Here is a 23943-nt window from a genome sequence, read left to right as displayed (position 1 = left end):
GTATCCATAGAAATAACACACCAATCACTTGCAGTAATACATATCCATATATAAACCGCCAATCCCTAATCACATAGTGGTGGCGCCAACCCCAATGGACCAATCATGTGAGGACTCACAAATCCCTATATCGGCAGAGCTCCCTCTCCCTCTATGACACCATCAGCCAGAGCCAGGCTGTATCAGGAGCGCAGTCCAATGACACGCACCACCAGGTCACGGCGCGCGCGCCGCCCACCACCGCAGGTCCGGTCACATGACGTCTCCGTCACAGAGCACCACGCATGCGCGGTGCTGTGCAAGGGATCAGCCACACGAACCGCCCTCCGAGGAGGACCGCGCACGCAATCATACACCACACTCCCTCACAAGCCCGCGCATGCGCTGATTGACAGAAAACAATGTATTACGACACTTGAATAAATGAGTCCACACAGATAAGCCAGAATGCTTCCAAACAACGCAGCATATATAAAAAACATTGGAATCCAGGAACCATATCCATAGTAACTTTAATATTCCATACTTTACGAGAATCGCATACGTTGCACATTATGTAGGGAGCAAAACTGGAATAATTACAAAAAGGAAAAGAGGGCACGGGGAATGACAGGCAAGAAATAACGACAAAAATTCATAAAGGACAGCATCCTCTTCATAATTCAGGACTGTTCAGTCCCCGTGTCCTCCACTCCATCCAAATGTATCCAAATGTTTTTGTATTTTTCATTTATTTTTCATTTTTTGTGTTTACCTATAAACACAAAAAATGAAAAATAAATGAAAAATACAAAAACATTTGATAAAAGGACCATAAAGGCCACATAGAAAAGTATATACCCACAACAAAGAATAATGACATGAAGTGAGGGATTAGGTGACACAAGTATGTAAATTGTAATCCAAGTTCAAACCCCTTGGTTGCAATGTATCGAGAATTGATATCCATCTCAACTCCTTTTTCTTCAACATCTTAACCCTATCACCCCCACGTCTCAATACAGGAACCCCATCTATCACGCTAAATCGTAACTGGTTCACTGAGTGTCTGCACTCTAAAAAATGCTTCAGAATAGGCAACTCCACAAGTTTAGTCCTAATTGTACTCTTATGCTTACTAATACGGGCCCTAATCTCCATAGTGGTCTCTCCTATATACATAAGCCCACATGGGCACAAAATCAAGTAAATCACAAAACTTGACGAACACGTATACCTCTCTTTAATAGAAAACTTTTTTCCGGTTCGAGGATGATTAAAACTATCACCTTTTAGCATATTGCCACAACAGGCACATCCCAAGCATGGGAAATTGCCCATCTTAGGAGGACATATTGTCCTTTGTACATTGACTTTTGACGATCCAATATCTGACCTTACCAATCTATCTTTAAGATTGTATCCACGTCTATATGAAAGCAATGGCCTGTCCACAAATTCTGATATCTGAGGCAGACCCTTTTGTAAGAGGCCCCAATGTTTGTTCAGGATACCTCCAATCCTGCCACTAACTGGACAATATGTTGAGACAAAAGGAACACGTCTCCTAGGCCCTTTAATTCGCTTACGGCTAGAGTCCTCCACCGATATATTTTGAGCCTTAACTCTATAAGAATTAACTCGATCCATCGGGTAACCCCTATTGACAAATTTTGTACACATCTGGTCCAATCTTAAATCCAACTTATCATCCTCTTTAACAATCCTCCGTACACGTAACATATGACTCCATGGAAGTGACTCCACCATCCGTCTCGGGTGATTACTATCATACACCAAAAGGCTATTCCTATCTGTCTCTTTTACAAAAAGATCGGTATACAGATACTCATCTTTCTTATAGACCAGCGTGTCCAAAAATTGGACCTGATCATAAGAGTAGGTCAATGTGAACTTCAGCTCAGAGAATACATTGTTTAATTCATTTTGAACATCAAGAAGATCCTCCAGACTACCATCCCAGATACAGAAGATATCGTCGATGTAGCGCCACCAGGCCCGGACATGGCACCAATAGGTGGAATTGTACACATACCGGTCCTCGAATACCGCCATATAGATGTTAGCATAGGTTGGGGCCACATTGGACCCCATGGCGGTACCCCGCAACTGTAGGTAATAATCATCCCCAAAGAGAAAAAAATTTCTCCTGAGGTTGAAACCTAACAGTGCTAGGACCAGTTGTGCACACTCTGGCGCCATGTCCGAGCCTGTCAGCACCACATCGACGGCCTCCAAACCCCTATCATGCTCAATGGATGTATATAGGGAAACCACATCAAAGGATGCAAGCATCATATGAGGAGTAACTTTGATGTCACTAATTTTCTGCAAAAAATCATTCGTGTCTATAATATAAGACCGTGCTGAGGTAGCAAAACGTCGCAATACTTTATCAAGAAAAATCGAAACCTTACTACATAATGACCCCCTCCCGGATACTATGGGACGCCCCGGTGGATTCTCCAAACTTTTATGTATTTTCGGTAACGTGTATAATATTGGTGTCTGAGGAGCATCCACCACCAAATATTCAGATAGCTTCTGATCAATGAGTCCATTGAGCAAGGACTCATCTATCAAGAGCCGCAATTCACTCAAGAAACGGGGGGTGGGGTCACCAGTCAATCTAGCATAAACTGCAGTATCAGAAAGTTGGCCAAGAATCTCCATCTTATATTTGTCTGTATCCATAACAACTACCGCACCACCTTTATCTGCAGCTTTTATCGTAATAGCAGTATTTTTTGAAAGATTATCCAATGCCTGTTTTTCAGAGTATGTAAGATTCCCCCTATGTTGACCCCGAAACTCTCCCTTCAATTGTGCAATATCTCTCTCAACTAACTGAATATATGATTCAACAAAGTTATTCCTAACAGGTGGTTGAAAATTACTCTTACTGTATAATCCAACACCTCAACACCTTGGAGCGTGAAACCAATGAACTTATCATCATCACTAATTGCACATGATTTTTCTTCCTTATCAGAGAAAAAGGATGCCAATCGTAACCTCCTAAAAAAAGAGAACAAATCACACTCGATTTCAAACCAATCAGGGGAATTTGTGGGACAAAATGACAGTCCCTTAGACAATACTTTATAGTCCATTTCAGATAACACACATGACGAGATATTTACCACCAAGTCTCTCTGTGTTACTGGGTTCTCTTTTTCACCTCCATATTCCTCGTTCGCATTGGTGCTTTGCGTGACATTCCTCTTTCTCCTGTGCTTTCTGCCTCCTCGACGGGTCCTCCTTTTCTTATCATATTGTCCATCTTGTCTTTTCCTAAAAAAAAATAGAAGATGAAGATGCTGCACCCATATTAGTCATCCGTTGAATCAGACTCAGCAATAATGAACCCAAATCTTTGATCCTTAACTGGTGGTCTCCTTCTACGCATTGGCAAAGGCCGATCTCTCCTAGGGTATGGAGTATTCTGCTGACCCATTTGCCATGAGAAAACACGACCAGATCTGTAATCATCAGCATCACGAAACCATTTAGTACGTTTCGTTTTCTCTATATCACCTCGGTATTTCACCAACTTATCCTCCAACTGAGATTTAAATAAGTCCACCTCCTGTGTTGTCAATTCAGCTGTCAATTGCTGCTCCAGATCGGCAATGTTTCTCTTCACAGATTCAACCTCTATATGGAGAAACTCAACATTCAGAAGCATTAAATCAAATGCAAACTTATTTGTAATAGACTCAAACCTGCTGCAAAATTGTGAATTATCTGCAAGCAATGTAGGACGTAAATGCAGTCTTAAGCCACGTGGAATCCTACGGACTTTATAGTATTCACATAATGTGGTAGCATGCAATTCATACGATATGCATTTCCTTCTGTTTCATATTTCTTTTTAAGCATATCAGCAGTAGGTTTGTTTAAAAAGGACATATCTGTCCGGGCTCCAGACAAAATCCTTTTCGCATCATCCTCTGTATAGGAAAAAATCATGGCAGTATCCAGTTCACCCACCTCTGGATTAGTAGTTTCCATATTCAATCCGGTGCAAGCCCGCCAGAGTCCAAACGATAAACAGCAAAGAGCAACTGACAGCACAACGGAGGGGTGGATGCCAGTTCAAAGGTTCATGGACCCAAATGAACAGTAGTCCAAACAAGGAAAAGGAACAGCATCCGGTCCAGGTGAAAAATTGTATCAAAAATTTATTCTGTCAGTACAAAATACAACGTTTCGGCCATATTGTGGCCTTTTTCAAGTATAACATAGCAGCACAAATGGTGGCCTTTTATAGTGTGGCACAGCCAATCACCATTTCGGTAACACCCATCACAGAAAATCCATACATAGAATACATATAAATACATCCATCAGATACATATATATTCAATAGCACAGTTTATCCAATCGTTAACAATAATGATCATATTTATATTAGAAATATTGCAAAAACAATTCATACATAAACAACAATCCCCAAATCAGCCCACCAATGATCATAAAGCATCAAAGGTATCCATAGAAATAACACCAATCACTTGCAGTAATACATATCCATATATAAACCGCCAATCCCTAATCACATAGTGGTGGCGCCAACCCCAATGGACCAATCATGTGAGGACTCACAAATCCCTATATCGGCAGAGCTCCCTCTCCCTCTATGACACCATCAGCCAGAGCCAGGCTGTATCAGGAGCGCAGTCCAATGACGCGCACCACCAGGTCACGGCGCGCACGCCGCCCACCACCGCAGGTCCGGTCACATGACGTCTACGTCACAGAGCACTGCGCAGTCCTGAATTACGAAGAGGATGCTGTCCTTTATGAATTTTTGTCGTTATTTCTTGCCTGTCATTCCCCGAGCCCTCTTTTCCTCTTTTTTTCCTTTTTGTAATTATTCCAGTTTTGCTCCCTACATAATGTGCAACGTATGCGATTCTCGTAAAGTATGGTATATTATTAAAGTTACTATGGATATGTTTCCTGGATTCCAATTTTTTTATATATGCTGCGTTGTTTGGAAGCATTCTGGCTTATCTGTGTGCTCATTTATTCAAGTGTGGTAATACATTGTTTTCTGTCAATCAGCGCATGCGCGGGCTTGTGAGGGAGTGTGGTGTATGATTGCGTGCTCTGGGCCTCTGCGCGTGCGCGGTCCTCCCCGGTGGGCGGTTCGTGTGGCTGATCCCTTGCACAGCACCGCGCATGCGCGGTGCTCTGTGACGGAGACGTCATGTGACCGGACCTGCGGTGGAGGGCGGCGCGCGTGCCGTGACCTGGTGGTGCGCGTCATTGGACTGCGCTCCTGATACAGCCTGGCTCTGGCTGATGGTGTCATAGAGGGAGAGGGAGCTCTGCCGATATAGGGATTTGTGAGTCCTCACATGATTGGTCCATTGGGGTTGGCGCCACCACTATGTGATTAGGGATTGGCGGTTTATATATGGATATGTATTACTGCAAGTGATTGGTGTGTTATTTCTATGGATACCTTTGATGCTTTATGATCATTGGTGGGCTGATTTGGGGATTGTTGTTTATGTATGAAATGTTTTTGCAATATTTCTAATATAAATATGATCATTATTGTTAACGATTGGATAAACTGTGCTATTGAATATATATGTATCTGATGGATGTATTTATATGTATTCTATGTATGGATTTTCTGTGATGGGTGTTACCGAAATGGTGATTGGCTGTGCCACACTATAAAAGGCCACCATTTGTGCTGCTATGTTATACTTGAAAAAGGCCACAATATGGCTGAAACGTTGTATTTTGTACTGGCAGAATAAATTTTTGATACAATTTTTCACCTGGACCGGATGCTGTTCCTTTTCCTTGTTTGGACTACTGTTCATTTGGGTCCATGAACCTTTGAACTGGCATCCACCCCTCCGTTGTGCTGTCAGCTGCTCTTTGCTGTTTAACTTTTTTTCAAGGGGTCTGTCATGTGGTCCCCTTATAGGAATTTGTTGGATGTATGGGACCTTATCCTGGGTGTTCTTCAGAAACTCCCTTCTTAATCTTGCGCCTGAAGTCCATTATAGCCTGGTAGATTCCCTTAGCAATTCATGATTCCTACCGTGTCTGAAGCAAACCTATCCCAGCAAGGATTAAAGCACACTCCACTTGGTCGGTGGACGTTGCTTGGGCCATTCGTCACCAGGCGTTGGCGGAAGCAGGTTTGTAAGGTTGCAGCTGGATCCAATCTGCACACTCTATGCACTATCATATCCACACTCAGGTTTCCACAGTTCATAGAATCGTAGAGTTGGAAGGGACCTCCTGGGCCATCTGGTCCAACCCCCTGCTCAAAGCAGGATTCGCTAAATCATCCCAGTCAGATGTCTGTCCAGCCTCTGTTTGAACATGCAAAACACAAGCCGCGGAGACACCATCATGTGTTTCTCAACGCAAGCAATGACCAGGTCTTTCCCCGGGAAGGAACAACCACGGGAAGGGCAGTCTCCAATGAAGGAAACCACCTATGCCACAACATGGTATCCATCCACAGACAGCTGTTTCGGGGTATTTCCCCTCATCAGTGTGGAGTAGGAAACTGGCTAGTAGGAGCAATGCCTAGTAAAAGACTGTGAAAAATGAGGATGAATGAACTCATGGAGATCAACATCCAACACTGCGGAGACACCATCACGTTTCTCAACGCAGTGATTCTAGAGCAATGCTCCCATCCCTTATGGGAAATATGCAAAAACATGCAAAACACAAGCCGCGGAGACACCATAACGTGTTTCTCAACGCAAGCAATGACTAGCCAGGTCTTTCCCCGGGAAGGAACAACCATGTGATGGTGTCTCCGCAGTGTTGGATGTTGATCTCCATGAGTTCATTCATCCTCTTTTTTCATTTTTTCACAGTCTTTTACTAGGCATTGCTCCTACTAGCCAGTTTCCTACTCCACACTGATGAGGGGCAATACTCCGAAACAGCTGTCTGTGGATGGATACCATGTTTTGGCATAGGTGGTTTCCTTCATTGGAGACTGCCCTTCCCGTGGTTGTTCCTTCCCGGGGAAAGACCTGGCTAGTCATTGCTTGCGTTGAGAAACACGTGATGGTGTCTCCGCGGCTTGTGTTTTGCATGTTTTTGCATATTTCCCATAAGGGATGGGAGCATTGCTCTAGAATCACTGCGTTGAGAAACGTGATGGTGTCTCCGCAGTGTTGGATGTTGATCTCCATGAGTTCATTCATCCTCATTTTTCACAGCCTCTGTTCGAAGACTTCCATTGAAGGAGAACTCACCACTTCTCGTGGCAGCTTGTTCCACTCATTGATCACTCTGTCAAAAAGTTTTTTCTAATATCTAATCTGTCTCCTCCCATTCAGTTTCATCCCATTGCTTCTCGTCTTTCCTTGTGCAAATGAGAATAAAGTTGATCCTTCTACAATGTGACAGCCCTTTAGATATTTGTAGACGGCTATTAAGTCTCCTCTCAGTCTTCTCTTTTGCAAACTAAACATTCCCATATCCTGCAACCTTTCCTCATAAGACAGGGTTTGCAGACCGGTCACCATTCTGGTCGCTCTTTTCTGAACTTGCTCCAGTTTGTTAATGTCTTTTTTAAAATGTGGTGCCCAAAACTGGACACACTATTCCAGATGAGGTCTGACCAAAGAGGAGTAGAGGGAAATAATGACTTCACGTGATCTAGACTGTATGCTTCTGTTAATACATCCTAGAATTGCATTTGCCTTTTTTGCTGCTGCATCACACTGTTGACTCATATTCAGTCTGTGATCTATTAGTATACCCAAGTCTTTTTCACATGTGCTGTTGCTTAGCCCTATTCCTCCCATTCTGTATATGCTTTTTTCATTTTTATTGCCCAGATGTAGTACTTTGCATTTTTCCCTATTAAAAACCATTCTGTTAGTTGCTGCCCACTTCTCCAGTTTATTTATATCTTTTTGAATCCTCTCTCTCTCTTCTCTAGTGTTAGCTCTCTCCTAGCTTTGCGTCATCAGCAAATTTAATCAATTTACCCTCAATTCCTTCATCTAAATCGTTGATAAAGATGTTGAACAATACAGGGCCCAGGACAGAGCCCTGTGGTACCCCACTTGAGACATTCTTCCAACTGGATGTGCAGCCATTTACAACCACTCTTTGGGTCCGATCACTAAGCCAGTTATGAATCCACCTAACAGTTGCCTTGTCCATTCCATACTTAGTCATTTTTTCAATAAGGATTGTATGAGAGACTTTGTCAAATGCTTTGCTGAAGTCAAGATATACTATATCTACAGCATTTCCTTGATCCACCCAATCAGTGATTCCATCATAGAAGGAAATTAAGTTAGTCTGACATGACTTATTAGTTACAAACCCATGCTGACTCTGTTTAATCACTTCATTCTTATCCAGGTACTTACATACATGTTGTTTAATAATTTGTTCAAAGATCTTTCCTGGTATAGAAGTCAGACTCACCGGCCTATAGTTGCCTGGGTCCACCTTCTTCCCCTTTTTGAAGATAGAAACATTTGCCCATCTGGTCAGCTGATACGTGCGGCTTGATCAGTCATGTTGTTCTACACCCAGGGACTGCTTTAGGACGTCCCATGGTCCTGTGTCCCCCAATGAGGCGGAGGAGGAACAGGGATTTTTGTGTACTCACTGTAAAATCCTTTTCTCAGAGCCACTCATTGTGGGGGGGGGGGGGGGGGACACAGCACCCACCCTTTTTGGCCTGATAGCTATTTGTCTTTGGTTGGACATGTTGTACCTGTATTTGATGTTTATGATCTCCTACTGCTTTGTCACTGAACTGGTTCGGGCTGGAGCCAGTGGTGGGTGTATACTGCAGTGGAGGAGCTAACTTTCTTTGTATTCACTTAGTGGCAGCAGCACACACCCATGGTCCTGTGTCCCCCAATGAGTGGTTCAGAGAAAAGGATTTTACAGTGAGTACACAAAAATCCCTGTTTTTGTTGTCACAAACATATCAAACGTTGATAGCAAAATAGTTTACTCTGTGATGTGTGCAGGCAACCATTTTAAGAAACACAAAGCCTTTTTAAGATGTTCCTTTTGGTTAAGGGCTTCTTCAATCACTAAGTTTCTAATAGGTTTTCTTTCCAGAGAAAAACCAAGTTTGCGGGCCATTTCTCCATTAAGAGCTGTAAAAGCTGGTCGCGCAAATAATGATAATGGTACACAGTCCACAAAAAGCTCAATGAACTGTCTTGTAAACACATCTGCTGTCATTGTGACGCTCTTTCCTCCTCCTTCGCTTACTGGAGGCGGACACCAAGACACTGTCAGAGAACCATAATAGCCGTTATGGCTTTGCTAAGAGCAGAATTCATGGATATTTGGAGCATTCCCCATAAAGTCTTTTTCTTGCCTAGTTTATTGAGGAATACGCAGGAATAACCTACTGCCATGGCTACTTTGTTCCCCCATGTCACAATAGTTCTGCCAGGATTTTTATTTACACATTTATAGCAAAAAGTGTATAGCCTTTGAGATACTTTTGTGATATTGGTCATGAGTTAATATTTAAGTTAGTCTAAAGCCGCAGTCATAGTGCAATTTTTGTTATTTTATTTAGCCAGTTAATCAAGGTTTGTGAAAAGATAAACTTGCCTTCTCTCTTTTGGGATCGGCTCCCAATTGACCAGACAATTTTCATAGGCCAGCTTTAAAAGGAACATGATAGCAGGATTGACACTGATTAACTATTTCTGTGTTTGTCTTAAAGTTGATCTCCGTAAGCCCTGTTGGTTTAATAAGTGAGAATTGCTATATAGTGTGAACTTTTTGCCCAAACTTTCTCTGCATATTCTAATGGCCCAGTCTTCCAAAGTCTCCCGATCACATGCCCACTGACTCATAACATCCCAGATCTGCCTTACACTCGTACCTGAATTCTAAATCCCACAGATGCTCATGGACACTAGCTTTCACAGTGTGCAGTGGACCTCTACTTACGTACCAGAGGCTTGAGGTCCAGTGCACATGCTCATAGTCACGTGTTCACGAGCATCTGTATGATTTAGAAATCAGGGAAAAGAGTGTAAGGGCAGATCTGATCGCAACACATAGGGAGGCATAGCTGGAGCCGGGGCAAGAAAGGTCAGAATGTAGTGTATGGACTAGTCTTATTACTTAAAATATATGGAGAAGGTATTTTGAAAAGGTTTTACCGTAATTACGATCTAGTGGGAACTTTGCCCAAACAATGTTTTCACGAATCACCAATAACTAATTACATGACTGCATTTATTTTTTAACCCCTTACCGACATCGGACGCATTATTACGCGGTGAACCCACATCTTTCCCGGGACATCTCAGCTGTTTTGAACAGCTGACATGTGCCCGCAGTAGCCACGGGTGGAATCGCGATCCACCCGTCGCTCTTAACTAGTTAAATACCGCTGTCAAACGCTGACAGCGGCATTTATTAGGCTATGTGCACACGCTGCGGATTCACCAGCGGATTTTTCCGTGCTGATTCACAGGTAAATTGACCTGCGGATTTCATGCGGATTGGCCAGTGGTTTTCCCCTGCGGTTTGACACCTGGACAATTGAATAGGTGGCAAACCGCAGCGGAATCCACAGAAAGAATTGACATGTCAATTCTTTCTGCGGATTTAAAACCGCAGCTTTTCTGCAGTGATAAAAACGCAGCATGTGCACTGCGGATTATAAATCCCATAGACTTACATGGTACTGTACACTGTCTGCAGAACTGCTGCGAATCTGCAGAGGCCAAATCCACAGCGGATCCGCAGCGTATGCACTAGGGTGACCGCATCTCATATGGGGGGGAAAAAAATGTCAGAATCTTGTTCGTCTGGACCCCACAAAAAGATTCCCCTTTCCAGATATTGAGATAGCCAAAATTTGAGCTCGATCAAACGACGTTAACCCGTGCCGCTCGTCGCTCAAAGTTTGAAAAAATCCAAATTGAGGTATTTTAAGATTTAGGTATTTTGCATAGTCTGTTAGACTATAAAGAATGTGACAACAACATTGCAGAAATAGCCCTGACCAAATTTTCGAACCATTTGTAGTATTTGAATGCAGAGTTGGTGGGATTATCGTTTTTTGATCCCACCATTACAGACAATGAAAAGTTGTTAATGGCTAATAAATTGCTCAGTAGCACATATGAACCATCAGAGCACACTAACCTACATGAGTTGATAATTTTACATAGTTATCTTATCTATTCTAGAGCTTTTGTTAAAGTAGTTTTTGAAACGTCAGAATATAATGCTCGGCATTTGCTTACAACTTGCAGGACATATTGCTTTTGTTCTTCATCTTTCGTCAGAAGGTCGTTAAAGTCGGTTACTTCCTACCTCTTTTAATTTTTCTTTCCTAACTTTTGGATTTACAACCCTAGCGTGCTCTGATGGTTCATCTGTGCTACTGAGCAATTTATTAGCCATTAACTACTTTTCATTGTCTGTAATGGTGGGATCAAAAAACGATAATCCCACCAACTCTGCATTCAAATACCACAAATGGTTCGAAAATTTGGTCAGGGCTATTTCTGCAATGTTGTTGTCACATTCTTTATAGTCTAACAGACTATGCAAAATACCTAAATCTTAAAATACCTCAATTTGGATTTTTTCAAACTTTGAGCGACGAGCGGCACGGGTTAACGTCGTTTGATCGAGCTCAAATTTTGGCTCTCTCAGTATCTGGAAAGGGGAATCGTTTTGTGGGGTCCAGACGGACAAAATTCCGACATCGATTTTTTGCGGTCACCCTAGTGTGCACATACCCTAAAGCCGGAAATACGAACATCGGTAACTCGCATCACGTAGTTGTCAGTGCCAAGTTGCTATGAGCGCTACCCGGTGGTCGGCACTCATAGCAAGTCAGTAATTCAGCGACGTAGAGGCGATCTGCTCATCGCCTCTATGTGGCTGAGCCGATCGAATTGTGCCAGCTTCTAGTCTCCTACATGGAGACTATTGAATCATGGCAAAAGGGAAAAAAAAAAAGTTTAACCCCTTTCTGCCATATGACGTACTATCCCGTCCATGTGCCCTGGGACGGGATAGTATGTCATAGCGATCAGCGGCGGGGTGTCAGCTGATTACCACAGCTGACACCTGGCACTGTGTGTCAGGGGCGGTCCTAGACCGCCCCCGACACGTTAACCCCTGGCACACCACGATCAAACTTGATCGAGGTGTACTGGGGGTTAAAGGAAGCATCGGCAGGGAGGGGGCTCCTTCCGTGCTTCCCTGCGACCCCCGCAGCAGTGCAATGTGCAGCGCTGCTGTGGGGGCCTCCCTCCCTGCAGGTCCCCGGATCCAATAAGGCGACGGGGACCTTTGGGGGCCTGCAGGGAGCTGGCTTCCTCACTGCCCGCAGAGCGCAGGCATGAGGAAGCCTTCAGCAGTGCCTGTGACAAATCGCTGATCTGTCACAGCGATCTGTGATGTGACAGATCAGCGATCTGTCACATGACAGTTATGTCCACCCTGGGACATTGTAATAAAGTTAAAAAAAAAAAAAAAGTAAAAATAATTTATAAAAAAATCACTAAATTTAAAAAAAAAAAAATTCCCCAATTCATTTTTTGGAAAAAAAACAACAATCAAAGTACACATATTTGGTATTGCCGCGTCCGTAACGACCCACCCTATAAAACTGTCCCATTAGTTAACCCCCTTAGCGAACCCCTTAAAAAATAAAACTAAACAAAAAATAAAGCTTTATCATACCGCCAAACAAAAAGTGCAATAACGCGCGATCAAAAAGACGCATATAAATAACCATGGTACCGCTGAAATAGTCATCTTGTCCCGCAACAAACGAGCCGCCACACAGCGTCATCAGCGAAAAAATAAAGTTATAGCTCGCAGAATAAAGCGCTGCAAAAATAATTATTTTTTTATATAAAATTGTTTTCATTGCATAAAAGCGCCAAAACATAAAAAAAACATGAATGAGGTATCGCTGTAACCGTACTGACCCAAAGAATAAAACCACCGTATCAATTTTACCGCTCGTGGAATGGTGTAAACGCACCCCCCAAAAGAAATTCTTGAAATGCTGGTTTTTGTTCATTCAGCGTCCCAAAAATCAGAATAAAAAGCGATCAAAAAATGTCACATGCCCGAAGATGGTACCATTAAAAACATCAACTCGTCCCGCAAAAAATAAGACCTCACATGACTCAGTGGTCAAAATATGGAAAAATTATAGCTCTCAAAATGTGGTGATGCAAAAAACAGGATTTTTGGGTTGTTTACCGTAAAATCTGTTTCTCGGAGCCTTCATTGGGGGACACAGAGACCATGAGTGTATGCTGCTGCCACTAGGAGGCTGACACTATGCAAATAAGAAAGTTAGCTCCTCCGCAGTATACACCTCACCGACAGGAAGTAAGATATCCAGTTAGTGAGAAAGCAGTAGGAGAAACAACAGAATAGAGAATAAACAGACAACTCAACTGTAACCATAAGACAAATGGCAAATAACAGGAGTTGTAAAACATGGGAGGGTGCTGTGTCCCCCAATGAAGGCTCCGAGAAACATTTTACGGTAAGCAACCCAAAAATCCTGTTTTCTCTATCGCTTCATTGGGGGACACACAAACCATGGGATGTCCCAAAGCAGTCCCTGGGGAGGGAAATTAAACTTCCATCAGGCCAGCGGACTCACCACCGCTGCCTGCAGGATCCTTCTTCCTAGGCTGGCATCCACCGAAGCGTAGGTGTAGACCCTGTAGAATTTCACAAACGTGTGAACAGATGACCAGGTTGCAGCTTTGCAAAGCTGAAGCTGTGTGGTGCACCGCCTAGGAGGCACTCACTGCCCAGGTAGAGTGAGCTCTAATTCCAAGAGGGACCACTCGATGCTTGACCCGGTAGGCTTCCAGAATTGCCGATCTGATCCAGCGAGCAATAGTAGCCTTGAAGGCCGGCTGACCTTTCCGCGCATCATCTGGAATGATGAAGAGAGTCTATCTCCCGCAAGGGAGTCATCCTAGAGAGGTAGAGTTTCATCGCCCTCACCAGGTCTAGCTTGTTCAAGGAGCGTTCAAGAGGATGAGTTGGACCCGGACAAAAGGACGGGAGAACAATATCCTCATACAGGTGGAAAGTGGACACCACCTTAGGAAGGAAAGAGGGCGGAGGCCGCAGGACCACCTTATCCTGGTGGGGTACCAAGAAAGGGGAGCGACAAGAAAGGGCCGCCAATTCCGACACGCGCCGGATGGCATCAAAACCGCGCGCCGATAGGGCTCATCTTTCATCGTTTTTAAGAAATCTCAAGATGGAAGAGGCCAGGAGCCATTTGGTGAGCTGCATTTCTTGCTACATGTTCACAGACTTACCAGTGGAAAAGCCAAACTTCACATGCCACAAATGCAAGCTTGTGTCCCTGTTGGAGGAAAAGTTGCAAAATCTCGAAGAGAGGTTAGCTACGTTGAAGATCATTAAGGAAGGTGAAGAGTTCTTGGACAGAGCAGAATTATCTCTTCATGTTACAGAAAGAGAAGAAATTCGAAGTGCACCTGAAGAAACAGAGGAATGGAGACATGTGACCCAGAGAAGCAGGAGGATCAGGAGGCAGTCAGCACCCATACTGCTCAGAAACCAGTACCAGGCTCTCACGCAGGAAAACAATGAAGAAATACATCAGGATAAGACTTTACCAACAAGCAGCAACCTTGTACGCCTTCAGAGTCCTCCTGGATGGAGAAAGAAAAATGTTGTGAAGAAGAAACGGAGAGTGGTGGTCATGGGGGATTCCCTGTTGAGAGGAACTGAGGCCGCTATCTGCAGACCGGATATTACTTCAAGAGAAATGTGTTGTCTTCCAGGTGCAAAAATTAAAGATGTGTCTGACAGGATATCAGGACTCTTCAGACCTACAGATGACTACCCATTCCTGCTACTACATGTGGGGACAAATGACACTGCAAGAAACGACCTGGAAACCATCTGCAGAGACTTTGAAGACTTAGGCAAGAAAGTGAAAGAACTGGGAGCGCAGGTGGTCTTCTCTTCCATCCTCCCAGTGGATGGCCATGGAACAAGGAGGTGGAATAAGATTCTGCAGGTGAACAACTGGCTACGTCGATGGTGCCGTCAGCAACGATTTGGATTTCTGGATCACGGAGTGAACTACTTATACGATGGACTACTTGCTAGAGATGGGGTGCACCTTACGAAGACTGGTAAGCATGTATTTGGAAGTCGCCTTGCTACACTTGTAAGGAGAGCTTTAAACTAGAACAACATGGGAAGGGAAGCAAAAGACCAGAAAAAGCCATACACCTGACAAATGCTATTGAGAACTCTGCTATTAGAAGTGGAAAGGAAGAACAAAGACGAAAGAATCTAATTAATAAAAATATTGGAGAAAGAGAAACCAATCACAAACTAAAATGTTTCTATACTAATGCACAAAGCATGGGCAACAAACAAGGAGAATTGGAACTACTAACACAGGAAAAGAAATATGATGTCATTGGAATCACTGAAACTTGGTGGGACAATACACATGATTGGAATACAAGACTAGAAGGATACAACTTATTTGCAAGAAACAGACTTGATAAACGAGGAGGGGGTGTCGCATTGTATGTTAGAAACGCGTATATCTGCACAGAGATTGAAGCTTCAGAGACTGGGAGTTCTGTGGAAACTGTTTGGGTAAGAATACAAGGACAGAACAATGGAAAGGACACCATTGTAGGCATTTACTACAGGCCGCCTGTGCAAGCTGAAGCTATGGATGAACTCTTTATACATCAAATGGCCAAGTTCTCCAAAAAATATGACATAGTTGTCATGGGAGATTTCAACTATCCAGACATTTGTTGGGAATCTCTCTCAGGCAAAACTAACAGGTCAAGGAAATTCTTATCCTCTCTTGCTGACAACTTTATCTTCCAAAAGGTAAGGGAGAAAACAAGGGGAACTGCTACCTTGGATCTAATCCTTATAAACAGGGAGGAAATGGTTGAGGAGGTAAAAGTGGCTGGGACCCTAGGAGGTAGCGACCATGCTATTTTAGAATTTTGGATAACTAGAGGCGGAAGAACTGTGAAGACTCAGACGTCAAGGTTAGATTTCAGAAAGGCAGATTTTAAGGGATTCAGAAAGAGAATTGGAGGAATCCAATGGCTGGATATCCTTAAAGACAAAAATGTCCAGGAAGGATGGGAAATCTTGAAAAATGAAATTCTCAAAGCACAGTTGTTAACAATTCCGAAAAGAGGGAAGAATAGGAAGCAGTTAAGGAAACCAGGATGGATGAACACAGAACTTAAGCACATGCTAAAAAGGAAGAAAAAAATGTTTATAAAATGGAAAGAGGGAGGCATATCTAAAGAAGAATATAATGCTGTCTGCAGAACCTGCAGGGCACAAATCAGATTAGCTAAAGCTGAAAATGAATTGAGGCTTGCAAGAGATGTCAAAAGCAATAATAAAGGATTTTGGGGATATGTCAAAAGTAAAAGAAAAGTCAAAGATGCTATAGGATTTTTACAGGATGAAAACGATGAAATGGTAAGACAGGATGTTGAGAAGGCTGAACTTTTAAATTCCTATTTTGCATCTGTTTTCTCTCAGAAAGGAAATGTAACATCAACTGTTCTTCACTGTCCTATTAAGGGAATAGAAGAATCCAGGATATCTATAAACAGAAAGATAGTGAGGAAACACTTAGCTAGCCTAAATGAATTCAAGTCTCCAGGTCCAGATGAATTACACCCCAGAGTACTGAAGGAGATAGCAGAAGAAATTTTTGAACCCCTCTCTATAATCTTTGAAAATTCTTGGAGAACAGGAGAAGTGCCAGAAGACTGGAGAAGAGCAAATGTTGTTCCTATCTTCAAAAAGGGGAAGAAGGTGGACCCAGGTAACTATAGGCCGGTGAGTCTGACTTCTATACCAGGAAAGATCTTTGAACAAATTATTAAACAACATGTATGTCAATACCTGGATAAGAATGAAGTGATTAAACAGAGTCAGCATGGGTTTGTAACTAATAAGTCATGTCAGACTAACTTAATTTCCTTCTATGACGGTATCACTGATTGGGTGGATCAAGGAAATGCTGTAGATATAGTATATCTTGACTTCAGCAAAGCATTTGACAAAGTCTCTCATACAATCCTTATTGAAAAAATGATTAAGTATGGAATGGACAAGGCAACTGTTAGGTGGATTCATAACTGGCTTAGTGATCGGACCCAAAGAGTGGTCGTAAATGGCTGCACATCCAGTTGGAAGAATGTCTCAAGTGGGGTACCACAGGGCTCTGTCCTGGGCCCTGTATTGTTCAACATCTTTATCAACGATTTAGATGAAGGAATTGAGGGTAAACTGATTAAATTTGCTGATGACACAAAGCTAGGAGGGATAGCTAATACTAGAGAAGAGAGAGAGAGGATTCAAAAAGATTTAAATAAACTGGAGAAGTGGGCAGCAACAAACAGAATGGTTTTTAACAGGGAGAAATGCAAAGTACTACATCTGGGCAATAAAAATGGAAAAAGCATATATAGAATGGGAGGAATAGGGCTAAGTGACAGCACATGTGAAAAAGACTTGGGTATACTAATAGATCACAGACTGAATATGAGTCAACAGTGTGATGCAGCAGCAAAAAAGGCAAATGCAATTCTAGGATGTATTAACAGAAGCATACAGTCTAGATCACGTGAAGTCATTATTTCCCTCTACTCCTCTTTGGTCAGACCTCATCTGGAATATTGTGTCCAGTTTTGGGCACCACATTTTAAAAAAGACATCAACAAACTGGAGCAAGTTCAGAAAAGAGCGACCAGAATGGTGACCGGTCTGCAAACCCTGTCTTATGAGGAAAGGTTGCAGGATTTGGGAATGTTTAGTTTGCAAAAGAGAAGACTGAGAGGAGACTTAATAGCTGTCTACAAATATCTAAAGGGCTGTCACATTGTAGAAGGATCAACTTTATTCTCATTTGCACAAGGAAAGACTAGAAGCAATGGGATGAAACTGAATGGGAGGAGACACAGATTAGATATTAGAAAAAACTTTTTGACAGTTAGAGTGATCAATGAGTGGAACAGGCTGCCACGAGAAGTGGTGAGTTCTCCTTCAATGGAAGTCTTCAAACAGAGGCTGGACAGACATCTGACTGGGATGATTTAGCGAATCCTGCTTTGAGCAGGGGGTTGGACCAGATGGCCCAGGAGGTCCCTTCCAACTCTACGATTCTATGATTCTATGAGGTAATGGCCACCAGGAAGGCTACTTTCCAGGAGAGAAGGGATAGGGAAACTTCCCTGAGAGGTTGGAAGGGTGGACCTTGCAGAACCTCGAGAACCAGACTAAGGTCCCATGGATCCACAGGTGCACGGTACGGAGGTGCCGCATGAGCCACCTCTGAAGGAAGATCTTGACCTGCGGATGGGAGGCCAACGACTTCTGGAACAGAATGGAAAGCGCCAAGACTTGACCTTTTAAAGAGCTGAGGGCAAGGCCCGCATCAAGGTCTGTCTGGAGGAACGCCAGGACAGAAGGGAATGAAAAAGGACATGGGCGGAATGTTATTGGCCTCGCACCAAGTGAAATAGGCCTTCCACGTACGATGATAAATTTTGGAAGACGAAGGCTTTCTAGCCCGGATCATGGTGTGAATAACCCGATCCGAAAAACCTGACCGTTTCAAAACCGCGGTCTCAACAGCCACACCGTTAAATAGAGCGGCTGAGAATTAGGGTGGCAAATCGGACCCTGAGACAGCAGATCTGCCCGGTCTGGAAGCTTCCAGGGGGCGTCCTCGAGCAGGTTGACTATGTCCACGAACCAAGATCTTCTGGGCCAACCCGGAGCGATGATGATGACTGGAACCCCTGCTGCCTTGATTTTCTTCAACAACTTGGGAAGAAGAGGAAGGGGAGGGAAAAGGTAGGGGAGCTTGAACTGAGACCAGGGAATGTTCAGAGCATCGGCGCTCACTTCGAGAGGATCTCGGGCCCTGGATACGAACTGTGGGACTTTGCTGTTTAGGCGTGACGCCAGCAGATCTACGTCCAGAGTCCCCCAACGACGGCAAAGCTGATGAAAGACGTCCGGATGTAAGGACCACTCTTCCGCTGCGAGACCTCGCGGCTGAGAAAAACGGCGGCCCAGTTGTCCACGCCGGTAATGTGCACCGCGGAAATCGCTGGGACTGATACCTCTGGGGCCCAGTGAAGAATCTTGGACACTTCCGCTAGAGCTGAGGAACTTAGTGTCCCCCCTTGGAGATTGATATATGCCACCGCTGTGGCATTGTCTGTCTGAATTCCGATTGCAGACCCGAGAAGCTTTTCCCAGTGAACGAGAGACAGATAAATCGCCCGTATCTTGAGGACGTTGGTAGGCAGAGTTGTGTATTGAGTCGACCACCGACCCTGAACAGCGTGATTGCGAAACACTGCACCCCAGCCAAGAAGACTGGCATCCGTTGTCACAATCTGCTAGTGAATTGGAAGGAATGACCTGCCCAGAGAAAAGAGAGGTGCCGTCAGCCACCAATTGAGGGATTGTTTGACCCAGGGCGAAAGGTGAATTGGCCGATCCAGGGAAAGGACAGACCTGTTCTACCGAGACAGGATGGCTTGTTGAAGTGGTCTTGAGTGAAATTGGGCAAAGGGAACCGCTTCGGCCGTTGCCACCATCTTTCCCAAGACTTTCATGGCTGACTGGAGAGATGGAAGCAGTGTGCTCTGCAGTGATCGTACATCTCGCCGCAGAGAGATCATTTTCTCTAGTGGAAGAAAAACCCTCGATCGACGGGTGTCGAACAATAGGCCTAGAAACACAAGACGTTGTGTCGGAACAAGGCAGGACATCGTTTGTCGACGAGCCACCCGAAATTGGACAGGGTGTCGAGAACGATGGGAAGACTTTGGCGAGTCTGGTGAAAAAAAACGGAACTTTGATTAGAATGTCATCGAGGTACGGAAAGAGGGCGAGACCTCTGATCCTCAACAAGGCGATAAACGCCATGATCTTTGTAAATACTCTGGGTGCGGTGACGAGACCGAACGGCAGGGCGACAAACTGGTAGTGGTCCTGGTGAAACGCGAAATGCAGGAATTTCAGATGCCCAGAAAGGATGGGCACATGCAGATAGACATGTTGAATGTCTTTTGAGCACATAAATTCCTGCGCTTCCATGGAAGCGATTACTAACGAAGTGACTCCATCCTGAAATGTCGTAGGCAGACTCTCCTGTTCAGTAACTTGAGGTCCAGGATGGGCCGGACCGCGCCGCCCCCTTTTTTTTTTTTTTTTTGGTACTACAAACAGGTGTGAATAAAACCCTGTGAAACGTTCTGACTAGGGAACGGGCACGATCACCCCGGAACTGAGGAGGGAGGCGATGGATGCAAAGATACCCGGAACTAAGGCAGGGTCTTATGGAGGTCGGGACTCGATGAAACGATCCCGGGGCCGAGAAGCGAACTCTATCTTGTATCCTGAGGATACAACATCCCTGACCCAAGAGTCTTCTACTGAGGCAAGCTAGACGTCTCTGAAGAAAACGAGTCAACCACCCAGTTGTGAAGGCACCTCGGGGTTTCGTTGATAGTCATGCTGATGTGGACCGTCCAGTTCTAGACCTGGAGGATCTGCCCTGGGAGGAGTGAGATCGCCAGGAGGGAGTGGGCCTAAAGGAGACCTTCTTGCTATCCTGGCGTGTTTGCGGCCTTTGTTGGCTGGAAAAGGTTTCTGCCGTCGCGAAGCAGCGGAAAGACCGAAAGGGCCGAAACTGACGCCTTGGAGGAGGTCTACGAGGCTTCGACTGTGGGAGAAGAGAGCTTGTGCCTCCAGTGGCGTCCTTAATAATCTGGTCCAGCTGGGATCCGAAAAGATGCGCTCCCTGAAAAGGCAGATTGGTAAGGGACTTTTCTGAAGACAAATCCGCCTGCCAAGCCTTGAGCCAAATTGTACGCTGGATTGCTACCACGTTGCTGGCCGCTTGAGCTGCGCCAGATGCAGCATCCAAGGAGGCCAAGACCAGATAATCCCCTGCATGGGAGATCTGGCTGGCTAGCTCAGCCAAACGCTCTGGTTGGGCTTTATCTAAAAAGCCCTGGCGGAGATCCACCGCCCAAGTAGCTATGGCTTTAGCTACCCAAGTTGAAGCGAAAGCAGGGCTCAGCGCCATTGCAGCCGCTTCGAACGCTGACTTTGCTAAGGATTCTATGATCCTATCATTAGAATCCTTCAGAGACGCCACACCTGAAATCGGGATGACCGTGTTGTTAGATAGTCTGGACACGGGAGCGTCTATAGAGGGAGACGCCGACCAATTGTCGGTGAGCTCCTTTAGAAAATGGATACAGCACGCCGAGGCGCTTCCCTCTTTGAAAGCGCCTGGTTGGATTTTCTCTCTCCCTGGTAAAGAGCTTGCCAAACTCAGAGTGCGGGGCGAAGACTCGGGAAGGTGTTTCTGCCCGTCTGAACGAAACCTCCTGATCTGAGGGTTTCGCAGGGGAGTCCGTGATTTCGAAAGTGTGGTAAGTCGCAGCAATGAGGTTCTGTACCGTAACCTTCATGTCCGCATCCTGGGCCGAAGCCAGCTCTAAAATCTCTTCGGATGGCGCATCCGAGTACGCCTCGCCTGATTCGGGTGAGAAGGCATGAGGAGACTGCTGGGAAGGACTATGAGGAGAGATGGGGCGAGGGGAGGATTCCGTCCGGAGATCCTGCCTGGACCTTAGCGGCTCATGGTAGCTGGCTCGGATGGAACCTCTTGTGCCCTGCTGGATACTGTAGAAGTGTCCAGGGGCAGCTTATCAAGAACGGCAACTAGGAATTGAGACACCTTAGTAAGATCCGCCACTGATTGTGAAAGAGAAGAAGCCCAGCCAGGAATGGGGGGGGTTCACTCTTACGGGTAGCCATAGGGGGCTCCTGGGCGACGGGTTGAATGGAATTGCTGCAGTCGAGGCAGAGCAAGACATAATGAAGGGACAGTCACTGAAGGAGTGCCGGAAGATTGGGGGACAGGGAGGAGGGTGTCAGTCTGCAGAAGCAGAGCTACTCACAGTCCGTAGTCCTGTGGATAACCCCAGCAAGCGATGCTGCGCAGCTTGTGGATTTGCAGGGTCACAGCAGCGTGTAGAGTCCGGCTGACTGGTCAGAGAAAATGGCGGCCGCCAGAGGAGACTGAGGGAGAAGCGCGCTCTTTCAGAGAAGGCGAAGGACGGAGCTAATCGCCACGCTGAGAAAAGTACCGCCCGCTGGAAAAGGTGGACTGAGCGCTGCGTTGTGGATGTCAGGGCGCTAGGAGCAGGAGGAGAGGCGGTGGGCGCGCCTAGGACGGGCGGGAGAGAAGCCCGCCTGAGAATGACGGCGGGGTCGTGGCCGCGACGCTGTAGTAGGCCCAAAGCGAAGCCGGAACCTAAATTAATAGCGGCGGCCGCCTGTCAGCACGGGGTGGCGCGGGGCTGACGCAGCATGAACGCTACCGAGAGAATCCTGGCCGGGGTGAAGGGAGCGGGCTGTAGGGCAAATGCGGTGGCTGCCTGGAGGCGCGGGACGGCCGTGGAGGCCCGCAGCGCTACCGCAGCCACGCTCCAAAGAAAACGCTTAAGCTGCGGCCGTGCCGTCTGAGGCGAATTGGGCCCAATACTTACCCTGTCCCGGACCCAAATGTAACCTGCTGAATAAAGGCTTGTCCTGGATTGAAGTATGTCCGCGCCTCATAAAACAGACAGGCTCTGGTAGGCGAGTGGGTGGGAGAGGGACGACAAGGACCATCTGAATCGCCGACACGAAGGCTGGAAGGCTGCTGGTTCTGCTCCGGAGAGCTGTGAGGATACGGGGTGGCAGTACACGCCGTACACACTCTCTTTGTGGGACTACAGATGTGACTGTTCACTCTGTATCCCTCCGGAAAACCTGAAACGACGCACATCGAGGTAGATATGGGTCTAATGAAAGACCCGTGTCCACCTCCTACTGACACTAAGCTAAAGTGGATATCTTACTTCCTGTCGGTGAGGTGTATATTGCGTAGGAAGAGCTATCTTTCTTATTTGCATAGTGGCAGCAGCATACACCCATGGTCTCTGTGTTCCCCAATGAAGCAATAGAGAAACTATTTTTACAATAAAAAGCGTCTTTTAGCGTATGACAGCTGCCAAACATAAAACCTGCCATAAACAGTAAATCAAACCCCCCTTTATCACCCCCTTAGTTAGGGAAAAATAATAAAATTAAAAAAATGTATTTATTTCCATTTTCCCATTAGGGGTGTGTTGGAGTTAGAATTGGGGGGTTTCCACTGTTTGGGCACATCAGGTGCTCTCCAAACGCAACATGGCGTCTGATCTCAATTCCAGCCAATTCTGCGTTGAAAAAGTCAAATGGTGCTCCTTCCCTTCCAAGCTCTGCCATGCGCCCAAACAGTGTTTTACCCCCACATATAGGGTATCAGCCTACTCAGGACAAATTGCAAAACAACTTTTTGGGGTCCAATTTCTCCTGTTACCCGTAGGAAAATAAAAAATTGGGGGCAAAAATATCATTTTTGTGGAAAAAAATTTTCTTCTTTATTTTCACGCCCAGGCGTTATAAACTTCTGTGAAGCACTTGGGGGTTCAAAGTGCTCACCACACGTCTAGATAAGTTCCGTAGGGGGGGGGGGTCTAGTTTCCAAAATGGGGTCACTTGTGGGGGGTTTCCACTGTTTAGGTACATCAGGGGCTCTCCAAAGGCAACAGGACACCCGCAGACCATTCCATCAAAGTCTGCATTCCAAAACGTCACTACTTCCCTTCCGAGCCCTGACGTGTGCCCATACAGTAGTTTTCTCCCACATATGAGGTATCAGCGTACTCAGGACAAATTGGAGAACAACTTTTGGGGTCCAATTTCTCCTGCTAACATTGGGAAAATAAAAAAATTGGGGGCTAAAAGATCATGTTTGTGGAAAACATGATTTTTATTTTC

At 45.2% G+C, this 23943-nt stretch overlaps 1 protein-coding gene across 2 annotated transcripts in view; it reads right to left on the bottom strand.

Annotated features, from left to right (window-relative positions):
• Nucleotides 1–2973: 2973 nt before the first annotated feature.
• The window catches only part of PSMB3 (proteasome 20S subunit beta 3), a 40519-nt gene continuing 19549 nt past the window's right edge, over nucleotides 2974–23943 (bottom strand). For both annotated transcript variants that reach the window (XM_073572515.1, XM_073572514.1), the window contains exons 6-7: nucleotides 3144–3294; nucleotides 2974–3018 (exon numbers count right to left, since the gene is read on the bottom strand). In XM_073572515.1, the coding sequence (XP_073428616.1) occupies nucleotides 2989–3018; nucleotides 3144–3294 (181 nt within the window). In that variant the 3' untranslated portion in view covers nucleotides 2974–2988. The remainder of the gene's footprint in view (nucleotides 3019–3143; nucleotides 3295–23943) is intronic.

This window comes from Dendrobates tinctorius, unplaced genomic scaffold, assembly GCF_039654945.1.
Source record: "Dendrobates tinctorius isolate UK_male_01 unplaced genomic scaffold, ASM3965494v1 ptg000032l, whole genome shotgun sequence".
Lineage (NCBI taxonomy): Eukaryota > Metazoa > Chordata > Amphibia > Anura > Dendrobatidae > Dendrobates > Dendrobates tinctorius.
The sequence above is the reverse complement of the archived record's forward strand: the minus strand, read 5'-3'. Positions and strand labels throughout refer to the sequence as shown.